At 41.8% G+C, this 26,779-nt stretch overlaps 1 protein-coding gene across 5 annotated transcripts in view; it reads right to left on the reverse strand.

Moving 5' to 3' along the window:
* adgrl1a (adhesion G protein-coupled receptor L1a) overlaps positions 1-26,779 on the reverse strand; it is a 97,348-nt gene that overhangs the window by 22,913 nt on the left and 47,656 nt on the right. For 3 of the 5 annotated variants that reach the window (XM_011478090.4, XM_078951640.1, XM_078951641.1), the window contains 6 exons: positions 20,393-20,606; positions 19,073-19,182; positions 2,875-3,082; positions 2,423-2,687; positions 1,542-1,869; positions 17-310 (listed from right to left, as the gene is read on the reverse strand). In XM_011478090.4, coding sequence (XP_011476392.1) covers positions 17-310; positions 1,542-1,869; positions 2,423-2,687; positions 2,875-3,082; positions 19,073-19,182; positions 20,393-20,606 — 1,419 coding nt within the window. Of the gene's footprint in view, positions 1-16; positions 311-1,541; positions 1,870-2,422; positions 2,688-2,874; positions 3,083-11,508; positions 11,623-19,072; positions 19,183-20,392; positions 20,607-26,779 lie in introns of those variants that run through there. The other 2 variants (XM_078951642.1, XM_078951643.1) reach the window with 2 other exon arrangements.

The raw sequence follows: 26,779 nt of genomic DNA on the forward strand, positions 1-26,779 counted from the left end.
AAGCAAATTAGATTACCTAATGACCCTTTGGGACATGGACGGTCCACTATTTCTCCTTGTTGTGTTGTTGGCCACTGAACGCCGCGGTCCATTTTAGCTTCACAGAACTCCCGCTCTGGACCCTCAGGAGGGTGTGGCGGCCAGCGGGTGACAGGCACGGTGGCTGTGATTGGCCGAAGATCAGGATGCTTGTTGATGGAACCGATGGGCCGTGAGGTGGGGGAAAGGGGCCGTGCAGTGGAGGGGCTGGGACTAAGGGTGAAAGGCTTAGCCGGAGGAGTGGGGGTCACTTGAGTGGTGGTCAAAGGGCCTGAAGAAGCCCCCGAGTAATTCATAGGAAAAAATAATAATAAAAGGTGTTATTGATTTAACAGACAACCCACAACAATTCAAATTTTTTTCACTCATGCTTCCTTTTCTACACTCACACACAAATAAAAACAATCAGAGCGTTGCTGAAGGGAATGCCAAGGATCAGCCTGTACACTGCTTTTTCTCCTGCTGCCCAAGTATACAACAACATCTTAGCTTCGGTTTGATGCATCAACTTCCATTACTCATGGATAATGAGGAAATCATCAATAGTGAATTAGACACGAAACTGTGTGTAAAGCATTTCTTAGAAATCGAATAGCAAAATCCAAAAGAAAGAGATCAAGAGAATTAGGGGTACACACATATGAGCCGAAGATAACTCTCAGAAGCTGAGTTCAAAAGTTAGTTTCAAAATAACTGGGGTTGGAAATGCTTCTCAAAGTCTCTCAAAGCACACTCACAAAGGAGAGCAGAAGTGGCAAAAAAAATGGTGAAAAAAAAGTGTTGCAGATAAATAAATAACTGATCAAATGTATGAGAAAGTCCCCAACTCTAACAACCAGGCTCAATGCAAAGAAAAAAAGCAACAAAGCAAAAACTACAAAATCCTCCCAGATCAAAAGGAGAGCACAGTCAGCATGCAACTCTTTGAGTGCTACTGCTTGTCAGTCCCTGCCTGGTGTCTCTCTGGGCCTAATCCAACCCTTATTCAAGCCCTTGATGTGACATAGATTTACAGTACATCCAAACTGCCTTCTCACACTGACGGACTGCTCAAATGCTCTGTGCCGCTCCCATTTCATCCTTCCCCCTTATCATTTCAGAATGAGTTTTTCATTATCCATGACACACTGAAGCTGATATGAAGAGCTACAGCAGCCATACCTGGGAGAGTATTCTTCCAGCTACAGCTGGGACAATTATTTGATATCTGACACACACAAATGCCAGGCAGAAACACTTTGAGATTCTCTGACTTACAGTACAATTTACAAAAAAAAGAACGTTATTATTTCTGATTACTTTTACTGATAAAAGTGCTCCACTAATTAAACTCTCTGACTGAACTAAACATTTATCTCACAAAATATTGGCAAGCACCACCAATTAATGCAATATCTCAATGTGTAAATCTTTTAAAAAGATACCCAGCCATTCCACTTCAATAGCAAGTGTTAAATGGTAAAAAAGTTTCTTTCCCCGCTTTGTGGGAGATCACTCCTTACCAGTGGTGGGGTCCGGTGGTCCGAACTCCAGCGGGTAGCGTAGAACGTTATAGTTGTTCCACACATAGAGCTGGTTGTCTCGTGGGTTGTAGTCCACAGAGGAAATGTGCTGATAGGGGTTGGGGAAAAGGATGTTGACAGGCTCCTCACGGGCACGGTTGGTGTTATAGGCATACATCACCAGGTCGCCACCTGCTTCACTGTCATCATCCTGGTAAACGGACCGCACCGCATACAGAACCCCACAGGCCATGAAGGCATTGGATGCCATCCGCTTGTCAAAGCTTGTCTCCCAGGTGCCTTCAAAGCGCAGAGTGTAAGGGTTCACCTGCAGACGAAGAGGTCATTTTACACCCCCATTTAATTTGAATAGATTTATAAACATGCATAATGTTTCTTTTGAATGTTTTGTTTTAAGGCAAATATCAACATTAGAAAACATATAATTATCTTCTGGGATTGAAGTATCAACATTTTCACTTCGCATGATAGATCTTTACATTTGTTGAAGTTCAGAAATGCTTTTTTCTTTATCTTCTTGATTTAAAGTTACCGTAATAAATATTGTAGGTAACATTTTCCATATTGTATGCAAGCAAATCAAATCAAATCACTTCCTTACCCATAAATCTTTTAAAATAATTTATTTTTACATGATAAGGTATAAAAGAAGGTCTGTTCAGATTAAACCCATATTACCCTTTTTTTGGCTGACAAATCTCTTTATCTTGTCTGAATATTTGTGTAATCTCATTTCAGGTTATTTATGATTGACATGTGACCTTATGACTGACTGGTCAGATGAGTTTTTTTTTGATTATGTACTCTTTCCTTTTTCCGATTCATATCTCATCCCTTGATGTGCACTGCTACTGTCCCACCTGACTGACCACCAGACGTCCGTTGTTGGATTCGGTGGCGTAAATCACCCAGAGGCCATTCTCATCCACAGCCAGGTCAATGTCTGACTTCCCGCCCCATCGGTATGGCGAGGTGTCATGATAGTTGGCATTAGTGACAATAGCTTCCCCACTCTTTATTCTTGTCCTGAGGTCATACTTGACGATGTTCCGTGTGCGTTCTTTGTTGTAAAATACTGCGCCGTCGTACACAACAAACCCCGTACCATCCACTCTGTTCGGCAACCTGTAAAAAATAAAATCCGCTAATCAGGTAATCTCCTCTTCATAACCCAGCCATACAAGCAGGGGCTCATGCTGACACCACTGTGGGACCTTTCTGTTATCTCCATCCACATCCAGATCAAAAGAGAACTAATCTTTACAGCATCCGATACTGTTTGATGATGTAGGACAGTGGGAGGCATACTCACTTGTAATTGGTTGTAGCTCGGTTCTGTTTAAAATCTTCCCAGGAGGCATATTCATACAGCATGTCAGTTCGATAGGGGGTCCAGGGCATAACATAAAGGCGGTCTCCAGACTGCAGCGGGTCCTTACACCACGCCCCTGCCTGGTGCTCTGCCTCTTTTTGCGAGCTGGGTACCTGCACCCGCAGCAGAGTTCCCGGGCACACAAATACTGGAGGGAGGAGGGGTTTTGAAGCAAAAAGGAGATACGGGGAGGGAAAAAAAGGACAAAAGATGAAAACAGAGCATTGCAAAAATGACAGATAATATGGAGATGGCAGGGGAGGTAAAGAGAAGAAATAGAACAAAGCGAAAGAAAATAGAAAACTAAAACAGGGAAGAGAGAAATCTGTGAAGATAAAGAACTGAGAAGTCAAAGTAGGAAAAGATTGAGAGAGTAGGGGAAGTAAGGTGGCGAACATTATCAGCTTTATAATGAAGGAACATACACAGAAAAAGCTTCTTTGTACAATGCGAGCATTGTGTTTGGAGAACATCTGAATATGATTGCAGGATGGCAGATAAACGTAATGTGCGGTGGTTCAGATGTGGCGTTAAATGTAATCTATTTTGGCCTACTTTTTTGGACGGCTTTCTTTCTTTTGCAAGGCCTACGCTTCTCCCACCCCCTACTGCGTGATAAAATAGTTATTAGGGAACTTGTTTTATTACAGGTCAAATTTGGCTCTCAGTCAAGAGTAAAGCCTTAAAAGGACAAAGCATGTTGGGGGAAAGTTTTGAGGTTGACTTAACCTGCCCTTCCTCTGCAAATGCTGTTCGCACAAGAATGGACAAACAGGCACAAGCAGTTGTTCCTGGTCCAAACAGACGTGAGTGCACTGACACAAACAAGAGAAAACCTTCACACGCAATCCATACGCCCAACATGCACACCCACACATCAAACAGAGGATTAGACGGGTGGAAGTCATCCACTAGGGACTGGTGTAAATTGGCTGTCTGGTGCTGTGTGTCCCTGCTTGACAGAGAGACTGTCATGGGACCTACAGGCGTATCAGGTGATCTATAAGGAAAGCTGTGGGCATCCCTCCCAATCTGACATAACAGAGGCCCCAATGACAGAGAGAGCAGGGAGGAGACTCATAGAAGTGGAAATGCTATAGGATGAAACTGCTGAATAGCCCCTGTGTATTCCTCTGCAAGTGTATCTATGTGTCATTGGCTTGAGGTTGCAATAAAAGTGGAAACCTGCTGGTGACCTCATGACTGAATGCATCTCTGAGCTAATTGTATGCTGCAGGGAGAGTTTGGATGCAGACAGAACACACAAATTCACAGACCAACACAAAATGTTGCCATTCGCACAGTGAAAGGTAACACACCAATCCATGCACACATTCACGCACGTACACAACCTGTCATGCAGTTACTGTTTGAGTGATGGCTCAGTCTAGGCTCAAACTGTGTTGAATATTGCATGGAAGCTGGTAGAAAAAGAGATTCCCAACAGTGAGACATAGGAGAACATTCAGACTCCCGGAAATGTATCTTTCTGCTTTCTGTTTCTGCTGCTGCTGACAGTGGCTGAAGCTCTGTGCTACTGAGCCTCTCAGGAATCACCCTGTTCTGTCTGAGGGGTCCAGTTGGGATTAAAAGTGGCAGCCAAACAGGAATATAATCACTCGGGCTAAAACAAACACTGAATACAAACTCCTCAGAAGAAGTAGGCTTGTCATTCTTCATTGTTGTACCATAAAAATCCCTTTAAAGCATTGAGGTGGTTTTGTTTTGCAAATAGGAACACTATTAACATAATAAACCTTTTTTTTAAACAAGGGAAGTTTTGCTGAGTTCAAAGTAGGACTAAAACATGCATGATATTGTTGAAGCAGTTAAATATTGCAAACAAAGGCAGCAAACAGAACACTCCTTTGGAAACACAATGGCACAATAATAACCAAATAAACATTATGCATAGAGTCTCTGCATGTAGGTGACCCATAAACAAAGCCAGGAACGCTCTGCCTCAAGGTAGAATAAAGGGCAATAAAAAACAAACATGCAAGCCCATTCTCAACTGATGCAAACAGGATAAATTACTTTGTATGCAAGCATTCATCTCCGTCACAACAATACAGCTGAAGTGATACATATCAAGTAAAGCCCTGGATAGGGAAAGCAAAATGTGCTTGCGAAACAATGACACTCATGGTCACATAAAAAAATAACATCCAACAGTTTTACTACTGGAACTGGACGCTGAATCCAAGCTTTTAATTAATAGTTCCTGATAAAAACACATGAAGACGACTTTAAAGACCCAATCTGATAAAAATTTTGTTTTTGCTGCTTTTAACATGTTCTTGTGGCATTTTTCTGACGATGGAGGAAATATATAATGAAAAATATACTTAAATTTAAGTTTCTGAGTACTGTGAGGGACTGTGAACTAGCAGGAGAGAATGTAAACAAAGGGATGATGGGAAGTCAGGGCAGGCTTACTCTGTGCCAACTGTCCCATCCACTACTCAGAGGTGAATTTCTAACGAACTACTGGCGCTCTGAAGAAACTATGTCCTAGAAAACAACATGTTTTTGTTTTTTGAGTTAAAAGACCACTGGGAACGCTTTTGAAATAGATCAAAAGATGATCGGAGAGGGACTTTAAACTTTTTGTGTAAACTGTTGATGTTACTGTTGGCAATACTGGATTTCTGTGTTGAACAAGTCCCTGCACTGACCATTTCTTTCATAACAAGGTGGTAAACCACACACACACACACACAAAAAACACAGTTCTTTATGGCTCCATAACTCTTGATGTTTTTTGCAATTCAATTTATCATGAATGGATTGTATCCGCCTCAATATCCCACCTCAAATACTATGTGGTTGTTGCTCATTATTGCATCTAACCTTCCAGCCATGTCTTAAATTGGCAGCAGTCTGTACTCTTTTGGCCTCATCATCCCAATAACAATCAAGCCCAACAGAGACTAATAGCTCTCCTCTTTCTTCCTCCTCCGTGATCATCTCTCTGTCTTTCCTTTTCTTCCATACAATCAGTGTGCTTTGGTTTATTTTAATGAACTGGTTGTTGGGTGGGCCTGGTGTCAAAGGGGCTCATCAAGAGCATCTAAAATGCACACACAGGCCATGAGACAAACACTTACACACACATCCGTACACACATACTCACTTGCCAAACAGAAACAGTGGCCACGCTTCACAACCTGCAAACCCTGCCTAGGGGGCTTAATTAGGTTCGACCTGCACTCCCCAGCCTTCCTGTTTACCAGCTCTTTCTGCCTTCCCTTTGCTTCACCTCCTCATCTCTATTAAGTGTGAAAGGTGTAACAGCGGGAAGCCGGAGCAGCTGAATCCTAGCTGTAGAGTCTTTAGCACAAAAGGCTATTATGACCATTGTGAATAACTGAGGTTTTAGGCATTAAGTACTAAGCATTAGGCATAAGTCTAAAGATTAGGCATTATCCTAGTCTGGATAGAACAGGTTAGCTGTGGTACAGTAATCTGAGATTACTGTACAGCATAGATTTATTAGATTAATTCCTGTTTGGGTGCGGAAGAAAATCTTGGGAGTGATGATCGCTTCGGCAAAGCTTCTGAGCAGCACAGGCACACTTTTTACCCTAAACTATCCAGATGGCTAATGAAACTTACCTTATCAGGGATTAAAACCCAGGCTGCAGCTATCAGCAATTACGTCCAGACTTAGTAGGAAGTATTGCTGTAATAATAGACTATTTATCTCCATAATCCCTTTCCTGGGCCCAGGTCAGCTGTTATTTGTCAATATGAGGCCACAGTACAAAGTGATGAAAGCTCTGAAACTTTCTTGAAATGACAGCAAAAACCTCTCATTAGTGTCTCAAACCCGTTCGTGATGGACTGGTAAAAGTGAACGCTGACAGCTTTTGGCTAAATTTAGACTTTTTTCTTCAGTTGTTGTTTGCAGTTCAGGCTTTTTCATGTCTGATGTGACAGCGTCACTGTGATGGTTAAAGATCAACTTTGATGATCTAAACACCCCCTGCCAATGGCTGGCAGTGGTTTCTCCAGAACAGTAGGGCAATGGGATTTTTTTTCTCCCGAGTTACCTAGAATGAGTGCTCTGCTGGCCCAGGCTTTTGCCCAGCGCAGTATGCAGTCATGGTGTGCTCACAGAACCAACTGCTGAGTGCATGCTGCTCTAATTGAATCTTCCACCTGTTACTGGCTGGTACAGCAACCATTCAGCAGGGGGCAGAATGGAGCATGACATGTTAACCCACATCCTTGTTGGATAGTTAATGGACGTCAAGGGTTAGAATGCGTGCAAGAGTGTGCTGGGATTCTCCGGATGGCATGTTTGTGCAGTCATTCACAGATGAGTGTTCAGATGTACGTTTGCATTTATGTGTGTGTGTGTGTGTGTGTGTGTATAAATGTGTGTGTGAGGAGGGACATACATATTTGCAGTTCAGAAACACAGAGAAGCAGAAATAGAGAAGAAGTGTGAAAAGGGATGTGGGTGTGTTATGTTGTGTGCAAACAAGAAGAGCATGATGAGTGGAGTAAGAGAGAGTAAATAGGTTATTTCCTGCAAAACCAGAATTAGGAGTGAGTTAATTAGCTGAAGAGTGACAAACAGTGACAGAAAGAAGAAGAAAGGTACGAGGAAAGTAAAGGGAGGGGCTTCCATTGTGTTTCCGCTTCCTTTTAGATTACATTAGGTCTGGTCTTGGGAGTGAAAAACACAATAACGCACAAACAGCCAAGACACTGACAAACACATTCAGGACACACATATTCTTACATAATGCATGCAAGTCCTCACTGTCTAAACAATGGAAGAGAATGGAATCTTTATCAACCCAAACATTCACCCCAAAGAATACCCTTCACTGAGACCAAATGTGCACGGCAGCAGAAGACGGTGTGGGGTGAAACCAAAATCCCATCTACTTTGGCATAAAGCTGACACTGAAAGACAGGGAAGTTGGACAGGATATGGCTGCAAAGACTACAGGATTTAGATACACTGGGTGATTGTGGTCTATACTGGCTGACAGACTGTTTAGAGATGGGGCCTTCATTTCTGAATCTTAACTCCTAAAGATACCGTCTGCATAAGGCTCCCTCTACAAGCCCCCATACTTTATATTCATAACCACCTGCTCGTCTCATTCACCTCCATGTTCTTTGGCTATAACATTGCAATGACTTCTACATGTACAGCCAATCCTTGCACAACTCCCTATCACAGAGTGCCTCTAAAGAGGATGTCTGCACCGCCTTGGTCACATGACTGTGCTTGTGTGTGGTGGGTCATTCCTGATGAGGGGATGCTGCCTGACTCATCGTCTCTATAGCAACTGCTTTTCCACTCTTTTTCCATTCACAGCTCTTCCCTGTATTTTTATGTCACACAATGCACTGGTTTCTCCTTTATTACCTCTCGTGTTATTTATACCATATATGGTATTCCAACTACTCCCTATCCCTGTTTCTTCTCCTTTAAGTAACACAAATGAAGGTGAGCTCAACACTTGTTTGATCCTGTCTGAATTGATAAAATAGATACTATGCTGTTTGCACGTTCAAGTTGATGCTGATGTTAGATCTGGACACTGCTAGAGTGTCGGCAGAAATGGGGAGACAATGTGATGGCATGGGAGTGGCAGCGGATGTTGACGTAGTCTTAAGATGGTTGTGCTGCAGGTAGATTCAAATGATCCCTCAACTGTTCCATCTCCACCAGGGGTTTCAAACTCATTTTCACTGAGGGCCACATCAGCAAAGTGGCTGTCCTCAAAGGGCCAGATATAACTTATACATGTAACTAAATGTGATGAAAAATAAACGTAACTACTCCTTTATGTTAAATAACTCACTTACTTATTTATTATAACTTTTTAAAGTTACAATTGCAGTTGCATAGAAAACATATGTTTGCTTGTTACTTTAGCATAAATCCTTTTAAATTTATTCTGTCAGGTTTGGTTATATTGGCAGTGTTTAAGTCCTAATGTATAGTTGTCCAATGCGATATTTCAAATCCAATTCCCCCCTAGATATGAATAACTACGCACCATTTTTATTTTGTATTTTAAGAAGTGAAAAACTTTTATGCTCTCGCGGGCCACATAAAATGACATGGAGGGCCACTTTTAGGCCTTGAGTTTGACACGTGTGATCTACACCATCTTAAATCCAGTCAATTGATCCACTGACAAGATATTAAAAAAATGTTGTCAAATATATAGAAATGAATAAGGCTGAATGATTCATTCAGCAATGAACAGAAAAAGAAAATGATTAGCAGCAGTGGAGGACTTTAGTAAAGTCGACACAGAGAGAGAGCGGATGAAAGAAAAGCGCTCTCATTTATGTTAGTACTGGAGGAAAAACCTAAGAAGGGGGAGGTGGGAGAAGGAGAATCACAGTTTTGCAGTTTTCTATTTTGACAAAAGCAGGGACAGTGGGCTAAAATGGACACTGGCAGTGGGAGGAGAACATGAAACAATGATCCATGTTAATGAAAGCCACAAAAACAACAGCAGAAAAAGGAGTCCATAAACTGGTTAATGACAACCTCAATTACAGTTAATTCCTCCAATTTATGGATCTAGTCATGGTGCCAAGACAGGGGAAGGACTGAGAGAGTCACATGTGAAAAAGGAGTTGAGAGGAGGTCAAGGAGGGTGGGGACCTGGGGGTTGGGGAGGGGGGGGTGTTAAAGCTCATCGACAAGATGGAAATGATGTCAGCTGCTCTCGATCTGACCTTCATCAGGTTACTGGGTCACGTTTATCTATCTTTTGAGTTGCTCGGTCATGCTGATTGGGGCTCTATGAAAGGGCTTGAAGCAAGGCCCAGGCAGAATGAGAGGCCATTACAAGGAGCCAATGGGTCCTCTAGGAGCGTATACCCCCCTACCTCACCTTTATGCATGGGGGAGGGCTATGCCTCTGCACCTCTGCAAGAACACAAGAGGAGCCAGGGTAGCCTAAACACAGATCCAGTTCAATGAAAAGTGTATTTTTGGTGTTTTTAACATATTTTTGTAGCATTTTTCTGACTATAGAAGACATATAGAAAATGAAGCTTAAAATTGCATTTCTGAGCATTACTTTGATCAAATTGTTGTAAATGGGGAGCAGACAAAATAAACACAGTTAAATAAAAGCTTGTAGGTGTGACAAAGAACCTACATCGGCAAGTAACAAGCTCCCTGCTTCGCTCCATTCTGATGGATCCACTTGTAGACAAATAGATCCACGTACGTTTTTGATTTCCTTGTCCAAGCTGGCATCTGACTCAAGACTATACGGCTTGTTTGCTCCAATGGTGTCCACCATTTTTGTTGCAGTGTAATGTTAGGTTGGGGTTGTGAAAGGCTGGAAGCTAGTAGATTGTGTAAACAAAGGGATGATGGAAACGGGGCAGACCTACTCCATGCCATTGGTCCCACTCACAACTCAGACGGTGAATTTCTAATGAACTGCAACCACTCTGCAGAAACTATTTTCTAAAAAATTATAGGTTTACGGGGAGGCTAAAATTGGCATAATCATCATTAAAAGACCACTGGGAACAGTTTTAAAATAGATCAAAAGATGATCGAACTGGGACTTGAAAGAAAACAGATGTATTGTGGACTTTGAGAGGGATTGAGGACGTGTGAAAAGAGCCCTGAAGAGCCTGCAGCATTCTTGTAATGGCCAGATGTGATTTGAGAGATAAACCAATAAGTGAAAATCAGGGGGGAAACAGAACAAAAGCAAGGTAGCGATTCACAACATAGATAAAACAAACAATGAAGAGAAGTGAAGTGAGAGAGATGGGCAAACGGAAAACTTTTTGTTAAAAAAAAATACCACCAGAATGGGAGGTGGACATTTAAAACCTGTGAATGGGAAACAGCAAAGATTTGAAAAGCAACTTTGTTAAGTTACTTTTCTATCTTTACACAGTGATTCTGCTTTAACATTTCTGAATGGTCCTGAGAAATTGAAAAGAAAGAGACCCACCATGAATAAAACTAGAACTTGACAAAATTAGTGAGTGAGTGGATTTTTTTTTTTTTGCTTAAGATATGCATGAACATTTGTCAAAATAGGGAAATGTGTAAAGCACCACTTCAAAAATCTGAATTATAATAATTCAACATTATATTCAGTATGATGCAACATTTTTACATTAAAATGGAGATAATGGAAGGGAAAGGAGATATTTTCCATCCATTTAATGGTATGCAAACAGGATGTTTATACAGTAAAGCTCAGACTGAAGTTAATTTCTCGTTTATCTCTCACAAACACATGTATTTTATAAGTATTTTCTGTGCAGTTGTGTATCAGTTGTGTGTGTACAGGTCTGGCAGATGTCATCAGAACCAAGGAGGAAATCTAGAGGGATTTTAGAGTTTTGGTTACACGTCAAAGACAGGTAGAAAGAGAAGGAAAAAGGAAGCGATTAGAGATCGAAAAAGAAAAGTGAGGGATATCAACATCAAACATGACAACTACACAAGGTGCCGGGTTAGAAGGGAATATGAGGGAAGAAGGGAAACGAGGTAGGAGGAGGAGGTAGGAAAGGGAGAGCTGTGGTTGTTATGTTCATTGTGGTCTTTACCTTTTTGATCCACTTCTATTCAAGCATCGGAAAAAAGGAGAAAGAGAGATAAAGGAGAAAGACAGCAAGAAGGAGAGAGGGAAAGTATAGAGAATGAAAGGAAAAACAGGTGCAGGAAAAAAAGAGAAAATTGAGATTAAATAAAACGCTGTCTTTTCTCTTTCATATTCTCTCTTTTTTTTAAAGCAACTTATCTGTCTTTGTTATGGTTGGCTACTCAGAGAAAAGATGGTTCGAATGGAAAATGAGAAGGGGGAAATGACCTGACCTGGGTTTAAGTCCATTTCCATTTCATTCAGGATTTATCAATATTTCCCCAACAAGACAGTCCAACCCCAACCACACACTCTCCACCCCACCTCCACCCATCTTACAGCAATATCAGTCTTCCTCCCACCTCTCCCATGAACCCACAGTGCAGCTCCAGGAACCTGCTGGAAAGAGAAAAGTGAGGTAGAGCGTCGTGTTGTCGTTCTTGAAAGCTGTAAGAGAAAACAGGACTAAGAGCATGTGAAATAAAGATGTGATGGTAAATGAAAACGTGGTGATGAATACATCCAAGTTCTCTTTTGAGATTTCACTAAATCTCCTCTATTTATGCTTCCTTCCAAAAACAAGGAGAAAAAAAGGCTTTGCTGAATTTAAAGTCAAAAGCAGGAAAAAAAAAACCCTCAACCCTCGACCATCTAATCAATGGGGAGCTGCTTGCTTGGCAAAACTGGCTCATCAAAGAAAAAGAGAACAAACAACAGGGGGAAAGGAGAAGCTTGACAGAGTGGAACACCTCAAAAACACAGAGAGACCAGGAGACACAGTTTTGGGGGTTGGGGAGGGAAAAAAAGAGGAGCAGGGAGAAATGTCTACAGTTCGCTCATCACACACAAATCAATATGCTGGTGTGCGAAATCCCAGCGAGGCCTCTGCTGACATGAGGAGGTAGGGCGTGGTTCTCGAGAAGGGAACCTGCTTGGATTGCAGCATCTGGGGAGTTCTGTGAGCAGCTGGAAACTAGAGGAGGCACAAGCTGAGGATCTCAGCTCTGCCTTTTGTTTGAGACTGCTGGCACCTGCCTTTCCACTGTATTTACAGAGACCCAAGTGGAGTGTAACTGGATCTCCATGTCTCTCAGGAAGAGACTTGTCAAAAGCAACATGGCTTATGGACCCCCACTGCGAATGTGATTGTGGTGTATTCGTCGTGGGAAGTCCATTGTCCCCTGGGAGCTCTGTGAAGCTGTCATGACACCTCTCAGGGTTGCCCGTTAAAACAAAAAAACAAGCGAGAGGGAATGCAAGCGCGAGATGCAAGAAGATAAATCGCAGCCAAAACAAAAAGTGACTGTGAGCAGCACTGCCCTGAGCTGTGTGGGGCCTGGCCTTAGACCTTGGCACAGACAGGATTAGTATCAGAAGCCCCATGGATTATTTATCATCCTGTGCCAAGTTCAATCCGGACAAACCACTTCCAATAAAATCATGGGAAATTGGCCATTTTTAGCCTGTAGGGGCAAAACCTGGAAGACTGACTCAGGCAAAGTTGGGGCTGTCACAGAGATACATGCACCAAACTGAGTCATCATAGACTTCAAGGTTAAGGCAGGGTGGAAATCTGACCACTGAGTGTAAAGAGCTTCCATTCTTATGGAACCTGATGGGCGGGTGAATGGGTCACCGAAAATCAACTTAATTAGATTTTCCATATGAACATTCTCCAACTCAGAAAGGTAAAAGGTGACAATGTTCAAAAAAAAGGAAAATTGACCTTTTGTAAATAATGTGTCATGGACAGTAGAGACATAGAGACAGAAGTAGAGAAGGAAAAAATAAATCTTCAGTGCTGCAGGAAGAAGCTGTAATAAAATCAAAAGTGGAAAACTTCTGTTGACTCGTTTCTTCTATTCTTGGTTTTCCTGAAAAAAAGTTCAAGGCACAAATTCACACAATGTCAACACACACACACACACAAATAAAAAGACAAAAAAACAGAAACTCGTAAAAATCTCCTCACACTGAGCTGAAGGTTAGATTAAGGCCACCTAGGTTGTTTGTCTGATTCATTCTGCATTTCTCTTTTGGTTCTTTATTGAGAAATCAGCCATTGCCCTCTCTGCCGTTAATCACTCTGCTCAGCGTTCTCCACAACCCTATCAATTACTCCCACACTAATGAGGACAGCTAGAAACACACATCGTCAAATACACACTCATTGTTCTATTATAACACTATAACCTCTGTCTCCCTTTCCACTGCTGAGAGATCACATATCCTCTCCAGCATCTTCCTCCCTCTCCTCCATTTTCTCTTTTTCTCACTTTCGTTTTTCACACATCAGAGTCAACCCTTCCCAAGGCCCGAGCACACCCCCCTGCATCTCACTCACCAAGCATTTATGAGCCCCACATCTAATGGCACCTCTATACATATTAATGCAGTTTCATTTTCAGCTACATCAAAGTGTTTCCTCTCTTCCCCTGAAAACTTGTCATATTACAATGACATTATTCCTTCTACTGACAAACTCCTCTCAACAAGTCAGCTGTGATTTCCTGGGGTTTAGTCTCTAAAAGCAAAGTCTTGTAATGAATAGTCAAAGCTCAATACGGAGCGGGGAAGAATCAATTCAACAAAGCGAAACTGCAGGAGACTGGCAAAATATGAATAAAAAACAAGAGAATGAGGACCTAATAGTAAGCTCTGGTGACTTTACTGTACAGCCACCTGTGTTGTGCATACTAACCAGACAATTCTCAGTTGATGAAGGAGGTGACAAACTTGGTTGTCAAGGCACAAGAGGCTTATCAGAGGCCTATTACAAAATACAAATGTTATGTCAATCGAGGTCCACTTAATTTCCTGTATTTTCCAAAGAAAACATAGCAACAATTATGTTAGGGGTTCAGTCAGTCTGATATAAAGATCAGCTTCACTATGAACTAAGCTTTGAGAATTTTTAATTCAAAATATGTTATTTTTTTTAAGTGACAAGGATTTTGTGCCTTACAGCATCCTTCTGCTAATGCTGGCTTCTTTTGTGGCTTCTCAGTGTGAAATAAATGCTCGGTGACCAATTTTGATTTGGACTTATTTCAAAAACGATTTTTGGAGTGAGTTCAGATAAGCATAATCTGACGGATTTTCTGTCAGTGTTTGGGGAATAAAAAAAAGTTTCCCAGCTTCATCTGCAGTCAATAATCTGGAAACTTTCCGCAGTTGGAACAAAAAATCTTTTGTAAAGACTGTAATATACACTCACCGCCACTTAGGTAGACCTATGTAGTTCTGACTTGGCCCGCTTTTACTTTCAGAAGTGCCTTAATCCATCATGGCATAGATTCAACAAGGTACAGGAAACATTCCTCAGATAGTTTGCTCCATGTTGACATTATAGCATCACACAGTTGCTGCAGATTTGGCAGATGCACATCCATGATGTCAATTTCTCGTTCCACTACATCCCAAAGGTGATCTATTGACTTGAGCTCTGGTGACTATGGAGGCCATTTGAGTCCAGTGAACTCATTGTCATGTTCAAGAACTCAGTCTGAGATGATTCCAGGTTTATGACATGGCACGTTATTCTGTGATGTTTTGGGGCTGTCGCTGGACAACACAGACTTTCAATTCCCTCCACAGAATCTCTACTGGATTGAGGTCTGGAGACTGGCTAGGCAATTCCAGTACTTTGAAATGTTTTTTACGTAGCCACTCTTCTGTTGCCTGAGTGATGTATGTGGGGTTATCACTGATAGAAGGAAGCTTTGCCCAAATCTCTCAATACATGGACACATTCATTATTTCCATAATATGGTTTAGTCGTCCTGTCCACTTTGCAGAAAAGCAGCCTCAAAGCATGCTCCTTTCACTTCAATGCTTCACAGTGGGTATGATTTTCTTTGGTATCAGCATTTATCCCCCTCCAAATTGACAAGTGGAATGTATACAAGGGAGTTCCATTTGGTTTAATCTGACCATATGACATGTTCCTAATAATCCATTGGATCATCCAGATGTTCTTTGGGAAACTTTAAACAGATCTGGAAATGCACTGGTTTAAGCAGGGTGGACTTTGGAGCTCTGCAGGAATTGAATCCATGACAAAGCAGTGTGTTACTATATAAACCATTGTTACTGTGGTGCTAGCTCTGTTGAGGTCATTGACCAGTGCCCCCTGTGCAGTTCTGGGCTGTTTCCATACTCTTCTCAAGATCATTTGTACTCACCAGGTGAAATCTTTCATGGAGATCCAGGTGGAAGAAGATTTTCACTGATCTGATATTTTTTTCATTTTCTAATAATTTCTCAAACAGTTGATCTCACCAAGCTGCTTGCTTATTGTAGATTGGTTAACCTCAGTCCCGTTCAGGTCTACAATCTTGTCCCTGGTGTCCTCAAACACTAGGGACAAGGGTCATGTGTGGTGGAGAGAACTCAGTCTGACTGTTTTAGGGTTTAGACAGGTGTCTTTTATACAGATAACCAGTTCAAACAGGTGCTATAAATACAGGTAACAAGTAGAGCATAGAAGTGCCTCCTGAAAAAATATTTAACAAGTCTGTGAGAGAAAGAATTCTTGCCTGTTTGTTGGAGCTAAAGACTTGTTTTCTGCACCATTTTACAAATAAATTACTTAAAAATCATACAATATGATTTACTTGTTTCTTTTTGAGGTGTACCTATGTTGAACATTACAGACTCCTCTCATCTTTGCAAGTGGGACAACTTACAAAATCTGGGATTGCTAAATACGTTTTGCCCACGTTATTATGCTTTCAGTAATTGCAAGTGGCACTGAGGCCCTTGCCAAGCATGGAACATGATTTTACTTGCTGGTGAATGTGGTATTTTTCAAGGAGATCCTATTTAAAACAACCAACACACGTCCTCTGGACCCTCGTCTCTGCTCAGCCAGCAGAGCTGTGTGTGTGTGTCAGCTTGGCTGTCACCTTGCTGATTCAGGTGACTGGCAACATGACGTCTGTGTGACACAGGTGCCACTCATATAGAGAGCCTTGTCAAATGCAAAAACACACGCAGCCATCATCTCACCAACACACCATCTTATCTGCTGTGACATACCTTTACATGATCATTTCTTCAACATTTACCTTTGTGTTGAGACAACCGACAAAAAACACGTGTCGCACTTGGATGATACCCAAGTGCCTAAGAATCCCAGTCAGACATGAACGATGGGGCATTACCAGAGCGATTAGCAGCAGCAAATTCAATTAATCTTGACAAATCTCTGTTGAGGCAAAACTGAAAAGAGTGAAGCACTGCCTCTCCTGGTAATTAAAAGTGGCCGACTTGAGTGGCGTACGGTGTGATGGTGAGTAGGTTTTAGGATAATAGCTCCTGCTCAAGTCTTAATGTGTCAGGTCCAACTTTGTTTGCCAGACAACTGCAAAAGTAAAGAGGAGTCAGCAGTGTGAACTGATAATATACATAATCTACCTGTTTTCTAATAAAAAAAAAGTCCAGGTTTAGAAGTTTCTATTGTGACCTCAAACAGACTGGGCTTCCCAGCACAGAGTGTTGCACCTTTTTTCTCAAACACAATAAACCCAATTTAAAGAAAAAAATTTGAATATAAATTTAAGTTGGCATTTGATGACCTTCATGATTGCTTGAGAAGGAGTGAACAAGCCCACTTGTGTAAAAGGGAACTAAGCCACAGTTACATTCACAGGGAAATGGAGACAGGTACTGCTAAGCACTACCTTGACCCTCAATGGTCAATAAAAAAAACAGAATATCAGGCAAGAGCACAGGACCAGCTCGAAGACTAACGAGAGTGCCACTGAAGAGGGTCAATGTGACCGCTGTTAACATCGCCTGGAAGACAGAAAAAAAAACGGTACAAGACATTTGCTATTTAGAGAGCTGTGAGGAAAATATTCACGCTAAGAAATAATCTCTTACATAAAAAAACCCAATTTCCTATCTCTGACTGGGGATGCAATCTTGCTCAACAAAGTCTCTGAAAAAGTAAACTGAGTCTACAAATGTACTGTGTAGAGTAAGTGCAGAGATGGAAAGAAGGGTTTGGAAGTCCCCTGAATGGTTGCATTTGAAGATTCGCCCCACCTGTAAAATAAATAAATAAGTAATAAAACCAACAGAGATAAGAGAAGAAACAGAATTTAATGGACAGAAGATTTTCTGGCACATTGATGGGGGGAAAAAGGAAAAAGAAAGAATAGGAGTAAGAGGACGGTGGATGAAAATTTTGGACTTGGAATCATAGTAGAGAGAAGGAAGCAAAAAAAAAGATGGGGGGGCAGAAAAAGAAAGGGAAGAAAAAAGGCAACGCTGACCGTGACAGATAAAATGCAAAGTGACTGCAGAAAGCGAGGAGGAGAAAGGTAGAGAGGGAAGGAAGTTTGGAGCCGTCTTAGTCCTGTGGCTCGCCACAGCATCTGCATCTGAGGAAAAAAGGGGAAACAATCATCCCATACCCCACCCTTATAAATTAAACTACCTCCACACCCCCCATGAAAAACCTATGGTTTTGCTTTATCATCCAAACAGAAACATGTAACCCTCCATCCTGTCTTGCACCCCACCTCTGCCTGGTAGAAAGGAGAGCCACTGCTGCTCCCCTCCAGCCAGGCAGTCCTGCACAGTGATAGGATCACTGCTGAGAGTAATAATACATGAAAGTGAGGAAGGGGGTGACTGAGGGAGGATTTTCACATGAGTGAGGATCAACACAAAACTATATCCCTCATGCTGTATCCGCCCCACGAGGGTGCTGCTGCTTGTGTGTGGATGCTTGCTCAGAGGAAGAACCAGAGACAGAGATGACCAAATGCCTGTCCTCTTTTTGAAGTTGTGTCTCTTTGAAGGTGCAGGCATGTGTGCAAGTCACACCTGCCAGAGAATTTCAAGCAATGTAGGCGAGAGGGAAGTCAGCCGTTACCATGGGGACTTTAAAAAGTGTGACGCTGCATGTCATGTGCTAAAAAATAAGCTTTTGCCGTTTGTGTTAACTTTCCCATTGTGAAGTGTGGCGTACACACAGCACCCCCTGCCTAAAAGTCTCACAGCGCCCAATTTTAATTTTTATTGGAATCAGAGGGACAGCAAAGGTGTTTGGGAGCAGATAAAGGCAATAGCATGGCCCTGAGTTAATCAGTGCATTAGTGCGGGGCAGTGTGTGTTACACTGCTGTGACTGCCAATAAGGGCTGACCCCATGCTTTCAGTGGGTGTGCACAAAGTGCTTATCGGGCCCCACGTTTGGGAAGCATCTTCCCTCTTGTGAAAATCCCCCTCAGCAACTGGTGCGTCACTCTGTCGATGGAGAAAAAAGGTTTAGTGCTCTGCGGTTGTATGCGTGTGTGTCAGTGTAGCAAAGAGACAGAGAGAGAAGGTGGAAATGATTGTCAATCTTATTTTTGTTCTTTGTGTATTTGTAAGTGTATTGCTGATTTTGGAGAATTTGGGGGTGTTAAAGAGGGGGTAAGAGGTTCAGGTCAGGTTAGAAGGAGGTATGGGAGGGGTGGTGAATGGGGTGAGAAGGGGAGGGGAGGTGGAAAGAGATGAAGGGGTATTAGTACTCACTGTAGGGGACACACTCATACTGGATCTCCAAATACTTGTAGGTTCCCGGGCAGGGGTCTGGGAACACGTCTGACCCTGCAACCACCACACACTGAGTGCGATTATTACACCTGCAAGATGATACAGACAGGGGTGAAAAGAGGGAGAAGACAAAGATATAAAATGATAAGTGATGTGGTAAGAAAGACAAAGAGGAGTGGTTATAAAAAAACATCTTGAGGCACTGAAAGACAGAGAGAACGGTAGGGAAGGGAGTAATTTCACACTACACTAGATCATGTGACAGCTGCACCCGAGGGGAGGTGGGAAACTGGCAGGGAGGGAGAATGGGGGAAAAGGAGAAGGATCAAGGATAGAGAGGACGGATGGAGGGAGGGAAGAGGCATAGGGAGGCAGAGTGACGTAAAAAGTTGCTCTCCTGGGGGATTGTGAGTGAGAGCAATTAGAGGTGAGAGAACAAGAAAGGGCGGTGGGGGGTGGTGGTAAGGCAAATACTCTACACACACTTGGAAAACATTGATATGCACATTACTCCAACATCTAAAAGGAATTGCTGTATGCCCTCTTATGTTTACACACCCTAGGTACCACATACACACACAGGAAAAGAGACTCATCCGCATGCACTCTGTCTTTCACAACATAAAATCCTTTTCTATCCAGCTTTGAGTATTTTTCCCCTGTGCAGGCTTTTTCCCCTTCGCATTTCAAATCTGTACTCACTCTATCATCCCATCATTTCTAGAAGTCTTTTTTCCTTTCTTTGCCCCCTCAATACTCCCCCCACTCCCCCACTGCTTTCCTGCTTCCCTCCCTCTCTTGCTTTCTCCCCAAGCAAGTACCCTGAGCTTCCATTACACGTGTGATGGATAGCTGGTAGAAGGATCCCATTGATCTGAGCTCAGTGGAGGAAGATGCTGAGCACGACCACTGAGTGCAACAGTAGGAAGCCTTACAAACTCTTCAGCAACAATCCTCCAGCATTTGCATTCGCTCACTCGTGCAAGTACATAAAAACCTTGTGCACTAACACTATCATGGACAAAAATGTCTCACTAAAATGAAGTGGCATTATGCATTGGCAAAATCAGCTCTTAAACATTTAAGAGGAAAAAACCTCATTCAGCATGTGCTTGCTTAAGGAATCGGATTTACATCAGAAAACACAACAGTGGGAGGCTAAACAATGCATCACAGCAAGAAAAAAGCTGGAAATTCTGAAGGATTATGCTGTGAACGAGTATCTCATTTCCTTTGCCAATAGGAGGCTCTGACTCTGCACAAACACATCCCTAAGATCCAAAACAGATCAATAGTTACCTCTGCGACATTATCTTGAAGGCGTCTGGCTGGTAGCACTGCACATTCTCCATCTGAAAGGGGTCGGCGTCGCAGATCTTGTCATCGGTGCGGCCATAGTTGGCTGTTTCGATCATGATGACATCGCTTCCAGGGCAGCGCAGCTCAATTGGGTAGCCTTCGCATGCCAGTTCCCGGCGCATCAAGCCAAAAGGCATCATTGAGCGGCCCAAAGCTAAATAAGAAAAAAAGACAAGCAAAGCTATTGATTATTCAATAGACCTTAATAGGTGGAGGACAGTACAATTATTATTCAATTTGACTCTAAATATTACATACAGATATATTTATAAAAAAAGAGAGTGGTTCCTTTTGCCATCCAGCAAAGGCCTATTGGAAATTATTTATATGTTGTTGCTGAGAACTGAGTTTTAGTGCACTTGATGCAATACCCTCTTTTACTTTTTGCATTACAGCATCAGGAATCCCACATTGATATCAATGATTTACAGTAAAACAAGCTTCTCCAGTAAAATGCTCCACTTGTGTAACATACTGTGAGAGTTGCACAAGTTAAAAAACCTCTACACACAAACATACTATTTAACTCATCTTTACAAATAAGTGAACTAATAGTTAAAAAAAGCGAGGGATATATCTAAATAAAGTATGTAAAAAAGAGAAAATGTAGTGGGAATTTGTTTCCTTGCAAAGTCTTTCTTCCAGTATAAAGGCATTTGCATATGCACCACTATAAATCAGCACTCTGAGAGGAATGTCAATGCACCGCTGAGGCTCTGTGAGGAGAAGGGTCAGTAGGGACAGTGGGGTACTTGGGGTTAATCGCTGAGCCAGACTGAGAGGCATGAAAAAGGGCCGCAAAGAGGTGCTAAGAGGGACACTTGTCTCTCCAGCTCTCTCTGTAACTGCATACGTTTCCAGCTGATCTTATATTCAAGCAGACATAAAAAATATATTAAAATGTCTGCGTGCACAGAAGCAGGCTGGAGTAAAGACACGTGGAAATGATGTTGAAGGACAACCTGTTTTTAGTCTCATGCAAGCGACTGTGAGAGCTGCTGTCCGTGGTCCTGAATTTTCATTGAGGAAATGGCAGCCCTGGATTTGGAGCTTCTTCAAAGAGTGATAGGTGTGGAACTGTCCAAAGTACTGAAATGAATGTATAGCACACACCAAGGAAGCAGGGACTTTACTGTCAAATGCAAAAAGGTCATTGCTATATAAAATTGCCGGATAAACTATGTTTGCTTGCGTAATACAAAGCTTTGTAGCAAACACAGGCAATTAGTAATTCCTCCCCACCCTCCAAGCCCTATTAGTGCTTTAACCCACAGCATAGGACCGGTTTTCCTTTCCTGCACTCAATAAGGTCTTCTTAAGTTTCAGGCTCTGTCCATTCAGGAGTATCTTCCATCTACGTCAATGTCAGTGTCAGTCATTTCAAACATAAAACGGTGCAACATGATTCACAGACACTGGACTTGCTCGCATTTCTAAATAGCCGACATTTATGCAGCAGGGACTATAGTGAAGTTGTGTGGGATAGTGTCATTATGACTGAATGACTAGCGCAGAAAGACTTCAGATCTTTTATGCTTCGCCAACATGCAGTGCCACTGCCAATTCACAAAGGCCTTGATGCAAAATCGCATACTAATTAAAGCACATGGAGAAGCAAACAGCAGGCGAGGACAGACAAACAGGTCCACACACAAACTCCAAACCCTGCAAATTAGCACATGCACTAAAAAAGTGGGCAGATGAGAGCGCCTGTTCACTGTCAAGCACACACATGGTGGCAGTACAAGCATAAACGCATACAAAATTGTGGTGTCACAGTGGGATTACAATGCATTGGAGCAGTTTGTGGCCTTGTTCTCTTAACTACCCTGCGGTGTAAATGCACAGCAGTATACAGCTGGCCAGCAATTACAACTATGCAATGAGCCAATAGGAGAGTGAAAGTGAAGGGCACCACCAGGAGTGATCACACTTAGGGTTTATCCAAGGCAGCATGTAGGTATTCATCTGCATCACTCTCTCCCCATGCAAAGTTAAAGATTTTAGGTATAAAAGCAATGGAGACTGGCTTAAGCGAAGCCCTTCAAAAATAGAAGCATGCAGCGTGACAAATGATGCCATGCACAAACTGATTGGTGAAAAGTTTTCCTAACAAGAAGATGAGATTCAATAGCCTTTTTCAATAAGAAGATGAAGCGGAATCCTAACTTCACACTGTGTCAGAACTGGTAAGCTACTTTGCAGAGCTTCCCCACTTCTCTGAAGAACGTCCTCAATTGTTTTAAGTTAAACACTATCAACAACTTTTGCCTCCCTCATGTTTTTTCTTTGTTTATCAAACTGAAAAATGACAAAACATTTTTAAATGTACATGATGAAATGTTTTAGCTGTTAGGGCTGCTGCACAACTAAAGTATGAAAAAGCAATTATTTCTTTATTATTTAGATTAATGACAGCACTAGGAAGATTCTTGTTTTCCAAAAATCCAGCAAATTTGCACACTTTTGTAAGTTTATGTGACTTTTATGATAAAGTGCTTTATCAATTACTTTGATTCTTGATGCAATACATGCTAACCATGCAGCCCATGCTAACCATCTAGCGTTTGCTCTAAAAATACTCAAACTGGTTTAGACCGGTAGCACAAATGGAGAAAGGATGGTCATTTTTGCTTAGACTGCTTCCCCCATAACCCAGTCCCTAATGAGTGGAAGAAAATGAATGGATGAATGGAAACAGTAAGAATAGATGTAAAGTTTCAAGTGTGAATCAGTTGATTCCAATTTCTACTGGTCAATATATACATTTTAAAATTCTAATGAACAAAAAATGAAATAGCACTCTCAAGAATTTAAGAGTTCTGTTAAAACCTGAATAACTGCACAAAAGGCAATTCTGTAAATCTATTCTTTAAGGAATCATCCCTGTTTTTTGTGGCAAACTCTCTGTGCCTTCTGACATGGACACCAACATTGTGTGTACTGATATGGTGCTCTTTTGTGTTCAATAAACCCCAAAGTGGTTCAGACTCACACGTACCATTTACCCACGCACACTGATGGTGGCGGGGCTGCAATGCAGGGACCTATAGGCCACCAGGAGAAATATGGGGTTCAGTGTCTTGCCAAAAGACACTCTGACACATGGACAAGCAAAGACAATCAGAGGTTGACCACTCCACCACAGTCTCTTTGAAACATGACAATGTTCCTTAAATAGAAATATATACTTATAAAGCAATTTAATACTTTCCTAGAAGGCCCAAAATGCTTTACAGTCTCATCCACCCATGCACACACACATTCACACAGTGATGGCGATGCCGCTGCCAAACACTGGCACCAACCTATAACCATAAGGGGCAATGTGGGGTCGTGTCTTGACCAAGGACAAGGACACTTTGACACATGGAAAGGCAAGGCTGGAACTGAACATGAAATGTTCCAATAAGAGGTGAACCACTCTACCTCTTCCCCAATCTAAATTAACATATGCATATCTGTGTACATTAAAGAGAGAAGGAAGCATTTGTTAATTTTCAATTTAATACTAAGTTCTTCTTTATGAGGGTTTATTCAAATATATAGTCGTCTGAACCTTAAAATATTATGCTTGGCTGTTTTTGGCCCAACTGTTAAAGCATACATTTTGCAATAATTGGGGTCCATCCATTTTTAAGAGACAACACTTAAATGTTGGCAGCAGATATGATAACTAGCATTTCTCTGGCACTCCTTCAGTTCTCTGCCTCTGCCACATCCCATTGTGTTTAACACCCACACATTTCACACCTGTACACGCTTTCTGACAAGTTTCAGGGCTGAGGTGGATTTCACAGTGTAAATGCAGGCAGCTGTAACTTACATTTATGCAGACATTTCTAAATGGCACATTCACAAACAGGCATAGAACCAAGCTATTCAGTGAATGTACAGTGTGTGTGTGTGTGTGTGTGTGTGCGTGCATATGTGTGTGTGCATGTGCATGTACATGTGAATATATGGTGAGTGTCAGCCAGATGGCCCAAGGCCTAACTGGAGCCACGGCTGGCTCTGAGCTGAGATGAGATGAGATGAGATGAGCAGAGGATAAGCTTGGACTGGCCATGGGCTACGATTGTCCTTCACTCTGCAGGAATCCATTAAGGTTTCAGTGTCTCTTTAAGCAGCTCACACACACATATACACACACCCCACACACACACGCACAAACTGGCCATTTAGTTTTGCCTGTCAGAGTCATAACAGCTGAATGACGAAGTGTCTTTCTCAGCAGCAGCCATATGTCTAGGTGGATGTAATCCCCTCACTGTGAGACTATGACTCATCTCCCTTGATATAAAACTGTGTTAATATCTGCCATCCGCAAAACATACTCAGCAAAGGCACATCGGCAGATAATGATACAAGCCAACCGAATCCTGTAATTATGCATGCTGATTTGCATATATAGAGTTGTTTGTAGGAGTCAGAGGTCTCTCACACAAAAAAGCACACAACTGACAGGAGCATGGTGGCAATTTAGGGCAGCTGGCGCGTGGGGCTGAAGTGGCAGGTTTCAAAATAAAAGCTCTATCCGAAATTAAGAGCAAGAGACAGAACTGATTGGATTTGACTCATTATCCTCGCACAGTAATTAAAGCCTGAAGATGGATAGATGCTCGGACCATTAGACAAGAACATTATTTCTCACAAGCTAGACTAGTTTTTGCTCACTCATTCTTTCTCTATTATTACTGGATTTGTGCACATGCATGTAACACACAAATGTAGGTGGATACTCAACACATCTCAAAAGCTGCTATTTGTATGGAGAAAGAGAAATTCAGAGAACAGAAAAAATCATCATTATGCAGGTAAAAAAAAAATCCTGACCCACTTCAAGGTTTTAGTTACACTTTAGGCTAATTAAATTATTTTTAATAAATGAAAAGCAAAAGCTTTTTGTTTTGTTTTGTTTCTTGAATAAAAAAAAAGACGGAAATATCCATTTTACATATTTGTTTTTTTAATCTGTCACTGAGTGCTTTGTTTAAAGTGATTTTGGCAGAACAAAAGCTTGAATTTAGAAAGTATTCCACAAACTTAGCGCTCATTTCCTTTGAACGTTTTCCTCTTTATTCTTATTAGAACAGGCTCCATGAGAGGTGTCACTGCACAGTTGTTTGCAGGTCTCTGCAGAGGTGCTTCAATGGGTTCGGGTTCTGTTCCAGCTTTCTGCCTCCAAGACTTCAACATGGCTTCCTGGCTTTCTCTCCTATTTTCCTGGCAGCGTTTTTAGTGTGTATGCTTTTTTATTTTAAAATATTTTCCCCAGTGTGGGATTCTGTGCTCTAAAAAAGGCATTCTCTCCGCATATGTCTGCGTGTGTCACTGTGCTGTGCCATACAAACAGGAGGAGGCTGCCGTCTGACTGAAAGGAAGCTACGAATGTGTTAATGTTCACTGCCGAATTATCCTTAAGCACACAAAAAACTGCACCCAGGCTCTCCAGCCTTTCTCAACCCCTCAGAAAATGTTGCCTCTCATGGTCTGAGGGTCATTTATTTGTTCAAACTTACTCCAGTCCTCTTTTCTTTCAAGTTTGCACTCAACTACAAAGATTTTTCTGTCACTGTCTGAGAAATATTTGCAGACTGAGGAGAAAAAATACCGTACATCAATTTTGCTTCAGACAACATTACAAAATGTTAAAAACTTGAAAGAGCCTACATATGTTTACTGACACGGAAGGTCAGTGTGGAGAAGAAAAGATAATATTTCACATTGAAAACTGATAAAGTCGATCTTTCCTTAAAATAATATTTTCCATCATTAATGTGCAATTAAACATCGGAAAACCTCGACTTTATCAACTCTGACATTTTGACTTTTAACTGAAGCTCTGGTTTGTGTTTTCTCAGTCACTAGGCGAAAGGCCTTCCGCCATCTCTGGCCTTGCACGTTGGCAGAGACGTTACAATCGTGTTTCAAAAAGGAGATTATGCTTTGTGGAGCTGTGTGGGCTGGTGGTCGACTTGTTAACGGTCAGAAAAATTTTTTTGGGGGGCCAAATTGTGATCGGCGCCTTTTAGCCCTTGTGTTTATTCCAGCAGCAGCCTCTTGATTCCAACAATTAACACAGCACATAACCACAGTGCCAGAAACAGTTTTAGCCAAGATTTGTTGGTCAAATGGCTAAAGAGCGGGTTTTTGTTAAATCACGATCTTTAAAAGGCAGTTAGCTAAAGACATTAGCGATAATAGCTAATTATCTTCTTTTTCATGTACATAGAAGCAGAAAATTAAAGATTTCCAGCTGATCTTTGCATGTGCTCTCATCAGTGACACTGCAGGCAAAAGTAATGTCCTCTTTAGGGTTTCTAA

Source organism: Oryzias latipes, chromosome 8 (genome assembly GCF_053564925.1).
Source record: "Oryzias latipes strain Hd-rR chromosome 8, Olatipes_Hd-rR_3.1".
Classification (NCBI taxonomy): Eukaryota; Metazoa; Chordata; class Actinopteri; order Beloniformes; family Adrianichthyidae; genus Oryzias; species Oryzias latipes.